Source organism: Cynocephalus volans, chromosome 13 (assembly GCF_027409185.1).
Source record: "Cynocephalus volans isolate mCynVol1 chromosome 13, mCynVol1.pri, whole genome shotgun sequence".
In the NCBI taxonomy this organism is placed as follows: Eukaryota; Metazoa; Chordata; class Mammalia; order Dermoptera; family Cynocephalidae; genus Cynocephalus; species Cynocephalus volans.
Window position 1 is genome coordinate 48566114 of NC_084472.1, and position 17017 is coordinate 48583130.

At 34.5% G+C, this 17017-nt stretch overlaps 1 protein-coding gene across 1 annotated transcript in view; it reads left to right on the plus strand.

The window, feature by feature from the left end:
• Positions 1-17017, plus strand: part of DCC (DCC netrin 1 receptor) — a 770973-nt gene that overhangs the window by 531181 nt on the left and 222775 nt on the right. Inside the window, exon 14 of the mRNA XM_063076686.1 lies at positions 15742-15883. Coding sequence (XP_062932756.1) covers positions 15742-15883 — 142 coding nt within the window. The remainder of the gene's footprint in view (positions 1-15741; positions 15884-17017) is intronic.

The window sequence follows — 17017 nt, forward strand, 5'->3', positions numbered from 1 at the left end:
GTTGGGGTAGAATAAAGTTAGAGAAGTTAGAGAACTTTAACTTAAATGAAATAATTTCAAAATAGAAGTAAACACATTCAGTTTAGATAGTTGGTTCAACTGCTCCTTACCAGTCTTTCCAGGAATACTGTGGACTTTGGGCGGGGGAAGGAAATGCTCCGTTCACCGCCTATGAAACACACTTCACTTCGATAGATATGAGTATTACCACATTTAATTCTCACAAGGATCCTGTTAGGTTATTAGTTTTGGTTGTTTGTTCTTGTTCTTGTTTTATTTTTGTTTTTAATTCCCACTGAAAAACAAGGTTAAAAGCATAGATGTGTCACATTGGCTAGTAAATGGTAGAGCTGGAATGTAAGCCCAGGCCATGCTGATTTCAAATCTGCCATCCTTACTCTACCACACCGTTGCCTGGACAAGAGCACCTGATGAGGGGCACCAGTAATTTGGGTGTCATCTCCTCTCTTATCTCTTAACACATCTTACCCCAAGTAAACTAACACACATTGGAGAGGCAAGAAAGGTTCTTGAAGAAAGTTTCTAAAGTAGAGGTTTAGAAAACTAATGATTTGTGTAATCTGTCCCCAAAGAACCAAGAGCAACTTTGCCTTTCTATCCTCATTTGCAAAATAACTACAGCAAAGGGAGCTGGATAGAAAGTTATTTAATATCTTTGGAGTTTATTATACTGAAATGTTATATATGTACAATGTTAGGATTTATTGATTTCAGCCTGCTGATACCTCTCCACACCCTTCCTACTATTTTTCATTTCAGACCAATTTTTAGAATATTTATGTTTTTTGAGGTGGGAAGCAGCAAAGTGAAATTAGAGAATCTATTTTTATCTCTAAGTTAAGATACAAGATGCACAGACGATAGTACTCAACCTTATGTTACTGAATATTGCAGGGAGCAAAAATGACTTCTAATTAAACAAATGCCTGGATACAAAATTTAAAGACCTGTACTAAATGACCCTAGTCATTAATCCTAAAAAAAGAAAATCAATGTGTACAGAATATCTCTAGTGACTTCTGTTCATTTACCTCTCCCACTAATATTCAATAGCTGTATCACGTGGTCTTTACATAACTCGCTAATGAACAAAAGTATAAAAGGGAACACAGAAGAAGGAATCAGTAAGTCAGCACTGACCTAATTATTATAAAGTGAGTGTTTTACATCCCATCTGCAGGCAACTCAGGAGTAGGAAAATATTTTTGTTCAAGCATTTCAATATTTTATATGAATCATAAAGCTTACAGGAAAAAAAATAGTGTTTGGTTAGAACTCATGAATAAGATAAATCCTGAGTTTAAAGAATAGAAATGTTTACCTGTAGATTGTCTTTAATGTAATAAATTAGGATAGCAAGACAAAGGTTGCCATCTCCTTGGTTAAGAACAAGCTTATTCTGATTTATCCCAAGGAAGAAAGAAAAACTAACTTTCTTTTTTCTTCATCTCTCTCTCTCTCATTCTTTCTCTCTCTCTCTTTTCTTTTCTAACAACTTTAGGCTCAGAGTCTTCAATTAAAACATTGATATAGGAAGGGTATGCTGATTTGATCCATGTTATTTTAAAATGTTTTCATAATATTTGTATCTAATTTGGAAAGTAAAGACAAGAGATAATACATGCAAATCAAAAATTAAAAGAATATCAAAAGGTAGCCTTTCGATTATGCTTATTCCATAGTTCTCTTAGATTTTCTTTAAAATACAGCAAAGGTATTGAGATGTGTTCAACTTTAAGGAAAATTAAACCATGGGCCAGTATTACAACTGTATGCAATCACTGTGTGTAGGAATGTGCATATATATCCAATTAACAATTTTACCAAAAACAAACAAAAAACACTTGTCATGATAGTTACTTGCTTGTCAATTTCTTAAATTAATTTTTTGTTAACTCTAGCATGAGTTGGTCAATGCTAATTACAGGTTCATCAATTTTTTTCACTACAATTATTTTATTTGAGTTTAGGGAATCAGTCTACAAGTACACTTTCATTTTTTTATTTTTATTTTTTTATTTTATTATTATTTTTTTTATAAAGAAATAGAATTTATTTCTTACAGTTTCAGAGGCTGGGAAGTCCAAAGCCCAGGGAGTACATCTGGTGAGGGCCTTCTTGTTGGTGGTGACTCTCTACAGTGACAGCCCTTTGCTTTTTTTCTTCAGACTCCTCAAGAGCTATCACTCCTATCTGCTGTTCCATTATTTCTTTCCTCATTTGCATATATGAGCCAAAATCAGTCTCAAATAGTGTCTTCTAAGTGTAATGGGATGATATTCATATGTTTGTTATAAGGAAAAGTACTGTGATTTGAAGTGAAATTAGATTGAATGAAGAACCAGTTCCATTAAAGTTTTTATTCATTAATATGCAACAACTATTTACTGGATGTATTTGTATTAGTCCATTTCTGTCACTTAGAATACCTGAAACTGGGTAATTGATAAGAAAATGAAATTTATTTCTTACATTTTGGAGGCTGGGGAGTCCACATCTGGTAAGGATCTTTTTCTTGGCAGTAACTCTCCACAGCAATGCAGGATGTTGCGTGGTGAGAATGGGCTAAGCAAGAGAGTTAACTTCTCATTTCTCTCTGTTATAGACAGCAGAACCATACCCATTAATCCATGAATGGACCAATCCTTTCACTAGGGTGTAGTCCTTGGGTCCAGTCACCTTTTAAAGGCCCCACCTCTCTTAATTGGATTTCCCACCTTCTTAAAACTCTTAGAGTGGGGATCATATTTCCAATACATAAACTTTTGGGGGACACATTTAACCCATGGCAGTATTCTAAATTTTAGACACTGTTATTGGCACTGGGAATCCTGTGGTAAAAGACAGCAGGAAAGCTTATGAGCTTAAGTTCTAGGGAGCTAATAAAAACGTTAATCAAATAAACAAACAGGTAAATGGAAACTTTGAACTGTGATAACCTCGATGAGGAGAAGTGCATGGACTGTGAACACCTTCCAGATATTCTCACATCATTTTCTTGGGCTTAAGTAAATAAACATGTAAAATATTATTTTTATTATTTTTCTAATATCTTTTATAAACTTCATGCCTAATTTAACCATTCATTTATATGCAACAGTTCACCAATCTCCACCTTACACCCCCTCCATCCTCCAAAACACAACCAGTGTTGGTTGGGACCAGGTTTTGTCCTCTAGTTATTATACAAGAGTCTTTAAAAGGAGTTGAATTGAAGTCTCCAAACATTTCCCACAGACTTTATTCAAGCTCTTAAGCAACTGAGCTCTTTGCAGATGCTGTAGCCCCTAATCATACCTTGCTTTCTAAATGTCCTCAAAGGAAGCACCTGAAGCAATGGAGTGGGACTCACTGCTCTGTACACTGCCTTCTTCTGGAGGCCGTATTGAGCCCAGTCAGTAACCACTGCCATCTTCAGACATTTGTGAGTACCATATGTACAGGACATCATACCCGTGATAGAGGATAAAAAATGATTGGAATCAGGTCCCTATGAAATGTGCTTCCTGCTCATAGCATGATTCACAAATATAGGTGTGTTTCTCTATTTTACAAAACTATTTATAATGTCTTTAAATAAAATTTCCATCCAGAGCCTTCATGATATATATATATATATATGTATATATATATATATATATATATGTATGTATGTATGTCACACACACACACACACACACACACACACACGCATGTATGACGAGAGTGGAAGTTATCAAGAATTTGAAGTCAAGTGATGGGCACATTGGGATTTATTATACTATTTTTTTGTATGGTGCAGTTATTTCTTTTTTTGTAATATCTTCATGTATGGCTTATAATTCACATACCACACAATTCACCCATTGAAAGTTGTGCAGCCATCATCACAATTAGTTTTATAAAATTTTATCACCCCTAAAAGAAATCTTATATCCTTTAGTGGTCACCTCATCTCCTGCCAACTCCTCTTCCAACCCCAGACACAGGCAATCTGTTAGTTACTTTATGCCTCTATAGATTTGCCTATTCTGCACATTTCATATAAATGGAATTATACACTATGGGTTTTTTTATTAGCGACTTCTTTCAGTTAGCACAATTCTTTTGAAGTTTATCCCCATCATAGCATGCATCAGTACTTCATTCCTTTTTATAGTTAAATAATATTCCAGTGTATGGGTACACCACAGATAAACCACATTTGTTTACCCATTCATCAGATGGTGGGCATTTGGGTTATTTCCACTGTTTTGGCTATTGTGAATAATGCTGTCATGAACATTTGTGCATAAGTTTTTGTGTGGATATATGCTTTCAATTTTCTTGCATATACACTTAGGAAGAAACTATTGAGTTTTATTCAATTCTGTGTTTAAACTTTTGAGGAATTGCTGGACTGTTTTTCAAAGTAGCTGCACAAATTTACATTCCTACCAGAAGTGTAGGAATGTAAGTCCACATCTTTGTCAATATTGTTATGTCTTTTTTATATGGTTGTAAAGTGGAATTTTATGCTATTCTACTTTGTATATGTTTGGAAATTTTATAATGAAGAATTTCAAAAAAAGAAATATCAAACTCTCTGAACGTTTAAAACAGCCATTTGCACAAATATTTCATTTATGATATATAATATCCAATAATATGGATCAATTTTTTGGAGGTCCTCAATTCTCAGAAAATTATGTTGTATTGGTAGAGACCTGGATAGAGCATTTTTTTATGTTTGGATGAGTTATTGGTTCTTCTGGAGTATAGATGCAATAATAATTAGCTACAAACCCTCTATCAGAATACTAAAATGAAAGCATGTAAGTCTGCACACCAGATATTTTGATAGTATGGTCTAATTTTAAGGTATATTATTTGACAATTGATTTTCTCTTTTAGAAAACCTGTTTGGAACAACTATTTATATTCTTATTATGCCTAAAAAAATAATCCAAGATCTCTTTTGAGGATGACTATTGTCTCGCCTGTCATATGTGTGTTAAAGGATCAACTAACCTTTTCATTTATAAAACATGAATATTTAATAAAGCAGATTAGAAATGGGGCTCTAACATTATCTATTGTTACATAAGACTTTCTTCCTAATGTCTATTGTTCTGATGGACAATGGCATAGTCTGCATTACTTCCACATCTTCTGGAAAATGGCAGGCTAGTTACATTAAAATGACCACTGGGCAGCTTCTCTCCAAGTTGCATAATTTAAGGAAAATCCATTAACATTGATTAAAATTTTAAAAAATTTTAAAATTTTGTTGAGTTAGCTTTAATTTTAATTTTAAGAGACTAATTATTTTGGAATTGTTTTATTATTTTCTTTATAATTCAATGGCACTCATACAGATATCATTTTAAGTAATCAGCTGTAATGTAATCAGTAATTAAAATTATAGCTATCTACAGGTGCTGCTAATTGTTAATCAATTAGATACATAACGATTGCATAATTAATTAAAATACTGATTCAAGTATTGATAGTTTCCTTTTTTTTTTTTTAAGTAAACTGCCTCTTTCTGTTCTTAAATTGAAATGAGTTGTTGAGAATATATTCCCAACTACTCACTCAGTCACTTCTCTGAACTTTAGTGGGCAATGGACCTGCTCTTTCTGCATGTATAAATAAAATTGTTACTGTAGATCAGAATTGACCTGACTGACTGGCGAATGAGCCTGTGAATTTTAATTGGTTTATTTACATATTAACAGGCAACATTCTGCAGATGGTTCTGTGGATCCTGAGTATCTGGATTTGGCAAATTCTGGGACCATTATATAGAAATGTAATAGTCATTAAACACTGATAGAATTCCTGTTTACCAGGAGGCTACAGTGGGTATCACTGTCTACCTTTACAGACATTAATTAGTTCACATATTTATAGCAATTTGGTGGTTAGAATATCTGCATGACAAAAAAGATTTGACATTTATTCCTTTGAAAAGGTTTTTTTGTTTTTTTGAAATTCACAGAGCGGGCTCAAACTTAGAAACATTTTACCTGTACCATCATAACTAAAAATTATTTTACACTTTCTAACCACTGAATCACATGAATAGGAGGCAGCTTAGCAAGAATAAGCAAAGGCTGGGTGCTATCACCTGCACTTCATGATTCATCATATAATGACTGTTCTAATTTAGGGGCATAAATTCTGAATATAAAGCCAGAATTTATTTTCTCAAAAGGGAACCATAATGTGGTATGTCTGTCAAGCTTAATAGGTTTAAGTAAAGCCGATCTACCAACTGCATCATAGAATTTATCACCAGAAAGTATAATCCTCTTCAAGGATGTTGTTTTAGGTGAATATGTCTCTGTTTTCAGCACCATATCTGGAACATAGCAGGCACTCAGGATGTTTACTGAATACATTAATAAAGCAATGAATGTAAATAATAGCAAGATTTTGCTCTGGGCAATAATCCAAAGAGAATCAGTCATTAACAATCCAAAAGAAGTTTTTTAATTTTTATTTTTTAAAATCAGCAATGCATTTTTGAGACCACTGACCTCTCTTGAATACGCACAAGTCTGTGTTTCAGATGTAATAAGAACAGAAACCTCTCTGTCAGCTGCCAAAATTCACTTGGTAGGCTTAGTAAGAATTTCCAAGTTTAGAATAAAATGAGAAAAGAAACTTTGGGAAAAAACACAATTTTGAACATTTTACTGGAAGCGTTCTCTTTTTTAGATAATGAGGATGGTATTAGACTTGTGTATTTGAGAGGAGGAGCTCTGAAAATCTCAGCAAGTACCATTTTCATTCAAAGTAATAGAAATTAAAACTGTAGGGACAACTATTTCATTATTCTGCCTAGTTGCATGGTATGTCGTTAATGAAAACATTGTATATGACATCGTTTTTAATCCAGCAACTCTATTGACACCTGGACATTTATGGTTTGGATGGAAAGTGTAAATAGTAAATTATACTATTGATCTGTCTTCTGGAATTACCTGAAGATTGAAATTGGAGAGAACAATTTCATTTACTTTATCCTTTGAAGGAATGTGTATCAGAATGCCTCAAATCTTCATTTCCAACAGGAGAGCACCACAAAATACTTATGGTTCTGCAAGCAGTCAGCTGTTACTATGAGTTTAGTGAATCTGACCTATAATCTTATCTGACATTTGGAACTCAAATATTTTCCCTATTTCTTCAACACAATTAAAATATTTAGTCTCACTTCATTTTATGAGACATAAATAGCTATGTAAGTACTCTGTAATTACTGTACATTGTAACAAATGACCTCGTAAATACATTGTAATGTCCCATGTAATTACACGGTAACTCGTGTCTTTGAGATGGCTGCTCTGTGATTGAAAGCCTGCTGGTTTCAGAGATTAATTACTTAGAGCCTAATTTGACAATTTGCTTGAAGATATGCCTCTGTTAAGTAGCCAATTCTGCAGTTTTTTTGTTTTTTTTACAAGAAAATGGTTTCATAGTAAGATCTTATTTCCTTCTTTAATACAGACCCAGTTGTTTGTGCTTACCCCTGAATTTTGGCCATGCCTAAATTTTTTTGTACATAAAAGCAAAAAGGGTATTGTTCTGTACAGGCAGAGACGGATTTGCAGTCATATTTCTCCAATAAAATACTAGATAGGAATTATTTTTTTGACAATAATTTTAAAGGTCTGGTTTACTACTTTAAAAGGGTTTTGGAGTATAAGTTTGTATAAAATTATGGTTTTTATTCTCTGATTAAGAATTATACAGCCTGTAAACTAGTTTCATTTATTAGGAGCCCAAGTTGGTATATCATGATCATTTTAGCATGAGTGTATTATCGCAACCCCCTGAGTTCTTAGTGGTTATTCTTGATAAATGCATTTTGTCCCATAAGTGAAAGAATTTTCATATAGCATGAATCAGTATTTAAACTTTTATTTCTCTTTGACTCAGGATGCTTAAATATCTGATGAAATCAATTATTCTGAAGTTATAACATTCACCTTAATGCTTAAATGGTGTCTTGGTTTTTATGTTCCAAAACAAAAAGGGAAATGGGAAAAAAGTGAACACTGTATTTTCTGTCTTAAATTATATATTTTCCTATTTTCTTTTGCCTTTCGAGGATATAATTTTACATATAACTCCCCTGATGTATTTCTGTCCTGGCTTTCTTAGCTCTAGTTCCTGTATAAAGGCTATTATATTGCTTTTAGTAGTTTTACGTAGTAGAAATGAATAGTCTGAGAAAGGGCCTACTGATCTGAAAGAGTTAATGAGCCTCCCCCTAAACATCCACCTGACTTCCAGGGAATGACTTAGGCACTGGAGAATAAAGTCTATTGATACTGACAAATTCTGAAACATATTACTCATAAGATCGCTTTATCATGAACTCTAGGGAAAAACCAAATTGCTTTATTGTAATGGAATTTTGACAAAATGTGAATACCCCTGGAAATTACATTCCCAGTATCTAGAAGGACCTAGAATAGGCCTGGCTATGTGGCTATGCATAGCAAATTATCACATTTAAAAAATTGCTACTTTAAATCCAGAAGTTTAAAAAAAGAAGATGCTAGGAACATACCAAGCCTACTTCTTTTTAAAATTTTTTTCCCTCCTCCCCCCTTCCCCCTTTTTTTTTCTTTTTTTCCTTTAGGCTGGACTGTACCCTGCATTTGAGGGTCATTTTCTTGGTTAGTTTAAGGGTATTAAATTAATTTTATTTAGTTAGCCAGCAAAGTCTAGATGGCAGAAAATAAATAAATTTTCTTTATTTTTCTTTCAGTGATAGAAGACACACATGGTTACATATCTGACAATCAACTTCAACAGGGCTTTAGTAATAAATAAGGAAAGTGATGTTTCTATGGGCCGTTCATCAGAATATGGCAAAATCTGCCATAAAGAAACCACTTCTCCACATACTGCATTCAATGGTTTTTCGAGTGGCAAAAGAGGGTTGTTTCCCAGAGATTCGTAATGTAGTTGTTGCCATCACATAAAGTGTTCACGAAGGAAGTTCATCCTCAATGAAAATCATTCAGTCATTTATTTATGTCTTCAAAAACCAATCATTGAGGCCAAAGTGACCAGATGACTTAATTCTTTGAAAACTTGCTTCAGTTTCCAATGTCCTTTTGTGTGATTCAAAACAGCTATACATATTATTACTACTACTACTAACAATAATAAAATGAAAAAATTAAAATAAGAGCAAAACTTTATATTTTGTAGTGTTTTCAGTTTTCTAAGCCCTTTGTCATTGAACACCTCTCAATAACTAGGAGGGAGATAGTTATAATCTTGTGATTTATAATTGATGTGGTTATGTAAACAGTCCCTACTGCCAGTTACAAATAAGGAAAAGCTGAGAGGGAACAGTATGCTTCCTGCTCACCCATTTTATACTTATTGAATACCTGGAAGTTGCAGAACACTATTCTGTCTATCTCTAAACAACAATTCAGAAATGCATGCTAGATAGAACATCTAATAAGATTTTCTAAGCACCTCTTATATGAATTAAGAAGGTCCCATACATATTCCCATGCACCTGTGCCTGGGTTTTGAGCTTTATTTAACATTCGGAGTTAATTCATAAGTAGATCACTAGTGTTTACCGTATAGAACGGGCATGCGGGTTTGGGGCCAGAGTTGAGTTAACCCCATCACTAGCGAGGAGTCTTCAGGCTACTGTCAACTATTACTCACTCTTATCCTTTTAGAACTCTGAGCCTCATTTTTAAATTACTTGAGAAATAGTTTTAATATGTTACATTGAAAGTGTGCAAAATATTAGCCTACCAGATTGACAAATTATCAGCCTACACAGGGTACTCTGTGTCTCTGTGAACAGTAGATTAGAGATCTCACCGTGAAGGTTTGGAAAGCTATTTGACCCTAATTTACTGGTTCAAGGCCCTTGTGCTGCTAAAATAATGTCAGTTGGGTGAGATATTAGCTTTCCCTTTTTTCCTTGGAATTGTGAAAGTTGAGCTCTCAGAATTTTATTAAAGGAGCAGAGAAAAGTGATGGCACGTCAATTTCCCAATGTAGATTTAAATTCAGCTCAGTTTCCTTTAGCTAGGAAATATAAAAATGGAACATTTAAGAAATGGAGCATATTTTAGATGACATTTCTCACTGTGTGAATGATTTTTAAAAAAATAAATCTGAGATGTGTTCATCGTATACACCAAAAGAAGACAGATAGACAGATCTCCTTCTATGGGAATGCTGTCCTTTTTTTATTTTTATTTTTATTTTTTTAAAAAAGGCTTTTTGGTAGAGTAACTGAATGTGTTTGGAGAGGGTCTAAAACAGGTTTATCTTCACCTGAAGTTCACTCTGGGGAGCGTAAAACAGCATGTCAATGTTGTAATGAGGTATGTAGAGTTAAAATAAGATGCTTGTGAAGTGTGGCTTCTGAAAAAAAATGGGGGTGGTGGGCCTATCAATTTTTTTGTTTGTTTGTTTTCTCACTTACTACTCATATGCATCTAGAGTGAAGAGAAATATAAAGTAATAGATTAATGGAGCACATGAAAAGGATAATACCACATCACTGAATTGGACAGGGCTATCTCAGGCAGCTGGGAAATATGACCAAAAAGACTCTTTCTTTTAAATCAATAAACTTAACTGCTCTTCACCAGGCTTACTTTGAAAATAAATAATTTTTATGGTAATCCAAGAGGGATTTGGGAAAGGTAAATTTTACAGTTCTTTTATCCCAAATCTGAAAAAAGGTGAAATTAATCCTTGATTCAAGATTGAACACTACAACAGTTAAAAGGATTAATTTCTCCCTCTCAAGTAATAAAAGAACCAAAAGTCAAGTCACAGCTAGTAGAAATGATTTTTCAAAAGTCAGAGGTCATGCGTTAAGTACTTTTAATAAAAATCATTAGTGCGCTTGCCCATGAAAACTAGGTTGTTTTAAAAGAATGTTTCTGTAATGGTGACAGTTTTAGGTGGCTTGGTAAGGGAATGGGAAATAAGGTCTGAGCTACAGAGCAGGGACAGAACAGGTCCCTCATAGAAAACAAGACACATTGTACCACTAAATAAGAAAAAAGGCTGAATACTTTAACTTTTAAAAACAATATAAGCTGGGGCATCCAGTCATATAATCTGTAAAAGAAGAACCTAAAAAGAAAGAATTTGCCCACCAGAGTCTTTGCAATCTGTTGGCACTTGCTTGAAATCAATGAGAAAGCATAAAAGATGCTAATAAACTTAGCTGCTACCCACAGATGAAGATGAATAAAGATGATAAAATTACTTTCAAAGATGAATAATAACTACTGAGGGGGTTCACATCCTGGCGTGTAGAGTGTATAACTGATTCTATTAATTAATTGCTGCTAGGCATTGATATTAAGGTATTGGCTATGTGGGAATAATTTATGCAATCACTGGAAATCCTTGAATATGATAAAGAAAAATGATTATCTGTCAAAAACTATTACTCATGTAATCATTAGTATAATTAAGTTCTCTAGGCTTATACAGTGATTTACATTTCGTAGACATACTAAGCACAATTATTCTCCCTTCCTCAATATGTACATTAAGATTCAGGTCATTTATAAGACTTATGAGACATCATTCAGCAAGGCATAGCAAAACATTAACCAGAAATCAAAAGGCTCCAAATCTTGGTCTAAGGCTTAACAACCACATTTGTATTTCTATTTTCTGTTTGAATTTAATTTTGACTACAAGCTATAGTCCTTAGAAAATGGCCTTCCTTTATTTTCCACCGGCAACGTATGGGAAGGCTTATTGAATGTATTAAAAACAAATGATTTAAATTCAGTTTTATTTCTTTCAATAATATTTTTAGGAGAATTTAGGTAAGTAGAATCCTAGGGCCAAGAACAGACCCCAGGATTACTTATTTTAGTGTGAAATGTTAGAAGGAACATTAGACTCACTTGTTAGAAAATCTTTCAGTGATGGTGCAAGGTGACCTCAAGTCAATCATTCATGTAACTCTGTGCCTCAATTTTCTTCTTTGGGAAATTAAAAAATGGTAGTCATATCTGCCACCACTACCTTGAAACACTGAAAAATAAAAATATGATAAGTAGTGAATTCATTGAATTCTGGTTTTCTCTACCAATTTCTAAAACACTTTGAAGCAAAAAACATGTCCACACATGTGCACATGTGTGTGGTGGGAGAGACAGGGGTGGGAAGTCATGTGTGTATTTAAGATTATGGGCTTTTTGGGAGTTAAGGACAATACAAGTATATTATTATTTTATTTGTTAGTTTATCTCTCAAGGGACTTACCCAAATGCCTTAAATGAACACATTGATTTTTTTCTATGCTTCTTAGCATGGCCTGAAAGACTTTAATTTCTTTTTTTTTCCAATCTACCTTTTCATTTCATTATCCTGTATACAGGATACATTTATCCTAGCCACTAAGAGATTACATGACCTTTTCTTGAAGATGCTCTAAATTGTCATGACCCTTGAGCTTGTTCTCAATATTTTATCTGTCTCAAATACCTTTCCCATCCCATCCGTGAAGTCTAACTCACACTTGAAAGATGAGGCTCATAAATTCTTTTGTGACCACATGAGACAGAATTGATTGCTCCTTCTCATCCCTCTGGGATGTTCAACTTTAGTGCTTAACATTTTGTTTTTTCATTATTAATTTATACTTCTAATTCATCAGACAAATTGGTAAACCAAAACTCCTCCACAAATAAGTCTATTAAAAAAAAATCGGTAAACCATGACTTATTCAGGTGTTTCCTTAGTTCCAAAATAGTTTTTGCAACACAGCAGGGATGCTGTTAACATATTTTGAATGAATAACAACTAAATGAATTAAACTCTCAACCTCTTCAACTTCCTGTTGGAGGTAATATTAAGTCCTAAAGAAATCCAGCTACAGATTCATGTTATCTCAATTAAAATCCTGCCTTTATCACTTACTGGTGGCATGACTTTAAGCCACTTACGCACCCTGTGTCCCGATTTACACAATTATACAAAGGGCGTAATAGACCTTAACTCACAAGGTGATTGTGAGAATAAAAAACATAACTCATGTGAAGTGCTTAGACCATGGTCAGGTCTTTAGTATGTGCAAAAGATGTATTAACAAATATTAATGAGTGATGCTTAGTTTCTCACATTTAAAGGGTATTGGGGACAAAGTATTCGTAAATTATTTCAGTAGTGCTGTTCTCTTACATCTTTACTAACAACTTAAATAATCAGATCAATTCTGTGTAACTAGGTTTCTCTAAAAGTGTGAAAACACAAAAACATTTATTACATAATTACATTATATGCAGATTATGTATTTTTGAATTTGCCTACTTGCTAAAACTTATCTGTAACCCAAAATCAATACCTATGGTGCTTTTGTAGTTATGTGCAGAGCAGTGAAAAATTTGAGTGGCCAGATGTATATGTTTTCAGCTAAGGTTGAATAGGGAGATACTCTGCTCTCTTGTTTCTGCTCTCATACTGTATGCAAGTGCCCTTTCTGTGATGTATTTGGTGCCATGTTTTTGCATTTTTGTGTTCTTTGATGGCAACTCTGCTATTTAAAATGATCCCCAAGTGTAATGCTGAAGTGCTGAAGTTCATCATTCCTACATGCAAGAAGACTGTGATGTGCCTAACAGAGAAAGCACAAGTCAAATAATTTTTGCTTAGGCATTAAAGGTTAATGTTAATAATTGACCATAATATTAAATAAGGTATCTTTAAACAGAAACATACATAAAACAAGGTTACATACCAATTAGTTGACAAAAATGTTGTAACCCAAGGTTCGAAGGCACCTAAACCTGTATTTATTTTGTAAGGAGTGATATTTCAGGATTCTCAAATTCAGTGTTGGGGGCAACTGTAGATAACACAACTTCCGTATTGACTGTAGTTGGCACATTCTTTGAAATCGTTTAAGTGCTTAGCAAGCAGGTGTCACTTCAGATGACATTTTTTCTCCCATTATAAAGGAACTTAATTATTTGTAGAACACCAACTAATTTGTAGTAGATCTGAAACAAAGATCTTAGACTTCTGTCTCCCTGGAGGGTATTGCTGGTCCTGGGCCATGCTGCCATAGGACTGAAAGGAAGTCAGAGGTCCTGGGGTTGTGGCCCACGAGGCTCAGCAATCCACTTCTTGACTATGGGTCTGGCTTCTTTCTAGCAGCCAGTCATTTATTTCTACCACCTCAAAAGAACAATTTCATTTCATTTTAGTTTAATTTAATTATTTTGTTTTTTAAAGATAACTTACTATACGTACATGTGGGGTACAAAGGTGACTTTCAATAGTTGTATACGTGTAATAGTCAGATCAGGATAGTTAGCTTATTAATCATTATAATACATAATCATTCTTTGTGTCTATTAACCAATTTCTCGCTGACCCCCCTCTCAACCCCCTTCCCCTCCCCTTTTCCACCTCTAGTAACCTCAGTTCTGTTCTCTCCTTCTAACAATTCAACATATTATTGTGATTGTTGTTTCTTTCCTTCTCTCTCTCTCTTTATTGTTTGTTTGTCTATGGATTCAGCTCCCACTTATAAATGAGGACATGCAGTATTTTTTAAATTACTTTAAATTTTCATCAAAGTATTACATGTACATTATTATTTTTCAAAAAGTCAAATAGTACTAAAAGGCCCATAAAAAAAACCAATAGACCCTTTCTCGCCTCTTCCCTAATCCTGTTCTCATACCCTAAAGACTTTCATGTTCATCACTTTGAGCTGTTATTTTTTTCTGACATTTGCTTTGATGTTTCTGAATAATGTGCTTATGTAGCAGTATTCCCCAGTTTTAATTCACCAGTTTTAGATATCATCTGCTGATTTATTTTTAAGCCCAGAGCTGGGCTGATACACTTCCATCCTCATTTCTGTTTCCCAGTCTTATTCCTTTTTCCTCCTCTTTCTCCTCTCTCTTCTCCTCACTCCTCTTTGGTTGATGGGTGATTAAAATAAAGTGAAATGTACAAGTCTTAAGTTTTCAATCCCATGAGTCTATTAGTTTTCTAGGGCTTGCCATAACAAATACAACGAACTGGGCAGCTTAAACTACAGACATTTATTTTCTCACAGTTCTAGAGGCTGGAAGTCCAAGATCAAGATGTTGACAAGTCTGGTTTCTGAGCTCCCTCCCTGGCTTATAGATGCCCGACTTCTTCCTGTGTCTTCACACTTGTCTTCTGTGTGTATCTGTGTCCTAATCTTCTCTTCTTTTAAGGATATCAATCACATTGAATTAGGGCCTACTCCAATGACCTTATTTTGAATTACCCTTTTAAGGGACCTATCTCCAAATACAGGCACATTCAGAGATACTGGGGGCTAGAACTTCAACATGTGAATCTTGGTGGGCACAATTCAGCCCATAAAAATGTATTTTGATGATCGCATCTACCCATGTAACAAACATAAAATCAATATGCAGAAGATTTCTATCACCCTAAATGTCTCCTTGTATTTATTTCCAATCAATCTCTCATGCAACTGCCCTAGACAACTACAGTTATGATTTCTATTACTATAGATTCATTGTGTACTTTTGTTAAAATCAGACAAGTAAAAATGCTGTCCGATGGTTAGAAGGGTTGTGATTTGGCCCTAAGAGGCAATCCTTAACACTTCTTGCCTCTCTGCTTTATTCGCACTTATGTTTGGGTCACTTCTTTGACCCTGTCTTCTTGTCTTTTCCTTCCCCAACGTTTTAATTTACATCTGTTATTTTACAGAGTATCAAAGTAAGCTGGCTGCCTCCTCCATCAGGAACTCAAAATGGATTTATCACTGGCTATAAAATTCGACACCGAAAGACAACCCGCAGGGGTGAGATGGAAACCCTGGAGCCAAACAACCTGTGGTACCTGTTCACAGGTCAGTGTTCACATAGTGTCTTCTTGCAAGGTTTTGATGAACTGAATGCTTTAGTAATAAAATATACTCTCACTTCAAAGGAACATTGATTCTTTTCTTTCATGGCAGGTGACATATATTGGCTGGAACAAGAATCACCTTTATATTTTTAACTTTATATTCTTTATAATGCTTTCACTATATATTTGCTTCTGGATGATCATCTTAGTAAATGTCTCAGAATTTTTATTCATATTAGTTTCTCAGCATTGCTGATTCATCAACAGCTCCTGTTATATAATAACTTTTAGCTTTTTAATTAACAGCTTTTAAAAATCTTCTAATAAAATGGTTTCAAGTTTAAGCCACTTTGACCCCCCTCCCCCAATTTCCAGGAATAAGAATGGGGGTAGGAAATGAAAATGGTACAATGTGAAATAGAGTGATTACTCTATTTTCCATAAATACAAAAATATATTCACTTTTATAGCAATATTGGTGGGATTCATAGTAGTTAAAACTTTTCTATGAAAGCTGGACCCAGTTTTTATGCAGTATTTTTTTTTAATTTCGTAAGATGAGTGATCATTTATTTCCTTCAACTGTTGCAACCTTTAATGCATGTCCATCCAGATTGCTAGAAAATAGTTTGAGGCAAGGCTTTCAAAGTAATGTCTTTGGAGGCGTAGGCCCAGGGAAGTGAGCCAGGGAAAAAAAGAAATCAGACAATGGTGGTACAATATTGAGCTGGGTGACCACAACTTTGGAACAAACACAGAGCTTGCTAGGTCTTATGGGGTTTCTCTTGAAAGGCCACATGAACTGCTAGGTCTCACAGTCTGTGGCTGGATAGAAAGTGTGAGAAGTTTCTCTCTTGTCTATCATTTGTCAAAGTCCACCAACAGGTTGTTGACTACTCTGTACCTTCAGACAGCCCTGTGAAGCCAGAGTTTCTGGTGAGTTGCAAACATAGAGGTTTTTCCTTGTCAGTAAGCATTTGTTGTGAGGGTGGCTTGGTCCAGGGTAGCAGCAGTGCTTAGGGCTTAGGAATAGCCTAAGCTATTGCTAGGTCTGGAGAAGAAATGTAGTGGCTCATGACAGAGATTGGTAGGGGAAGTTAAGCAAATCTGGGATGGCACATAACCTGGATTCAGT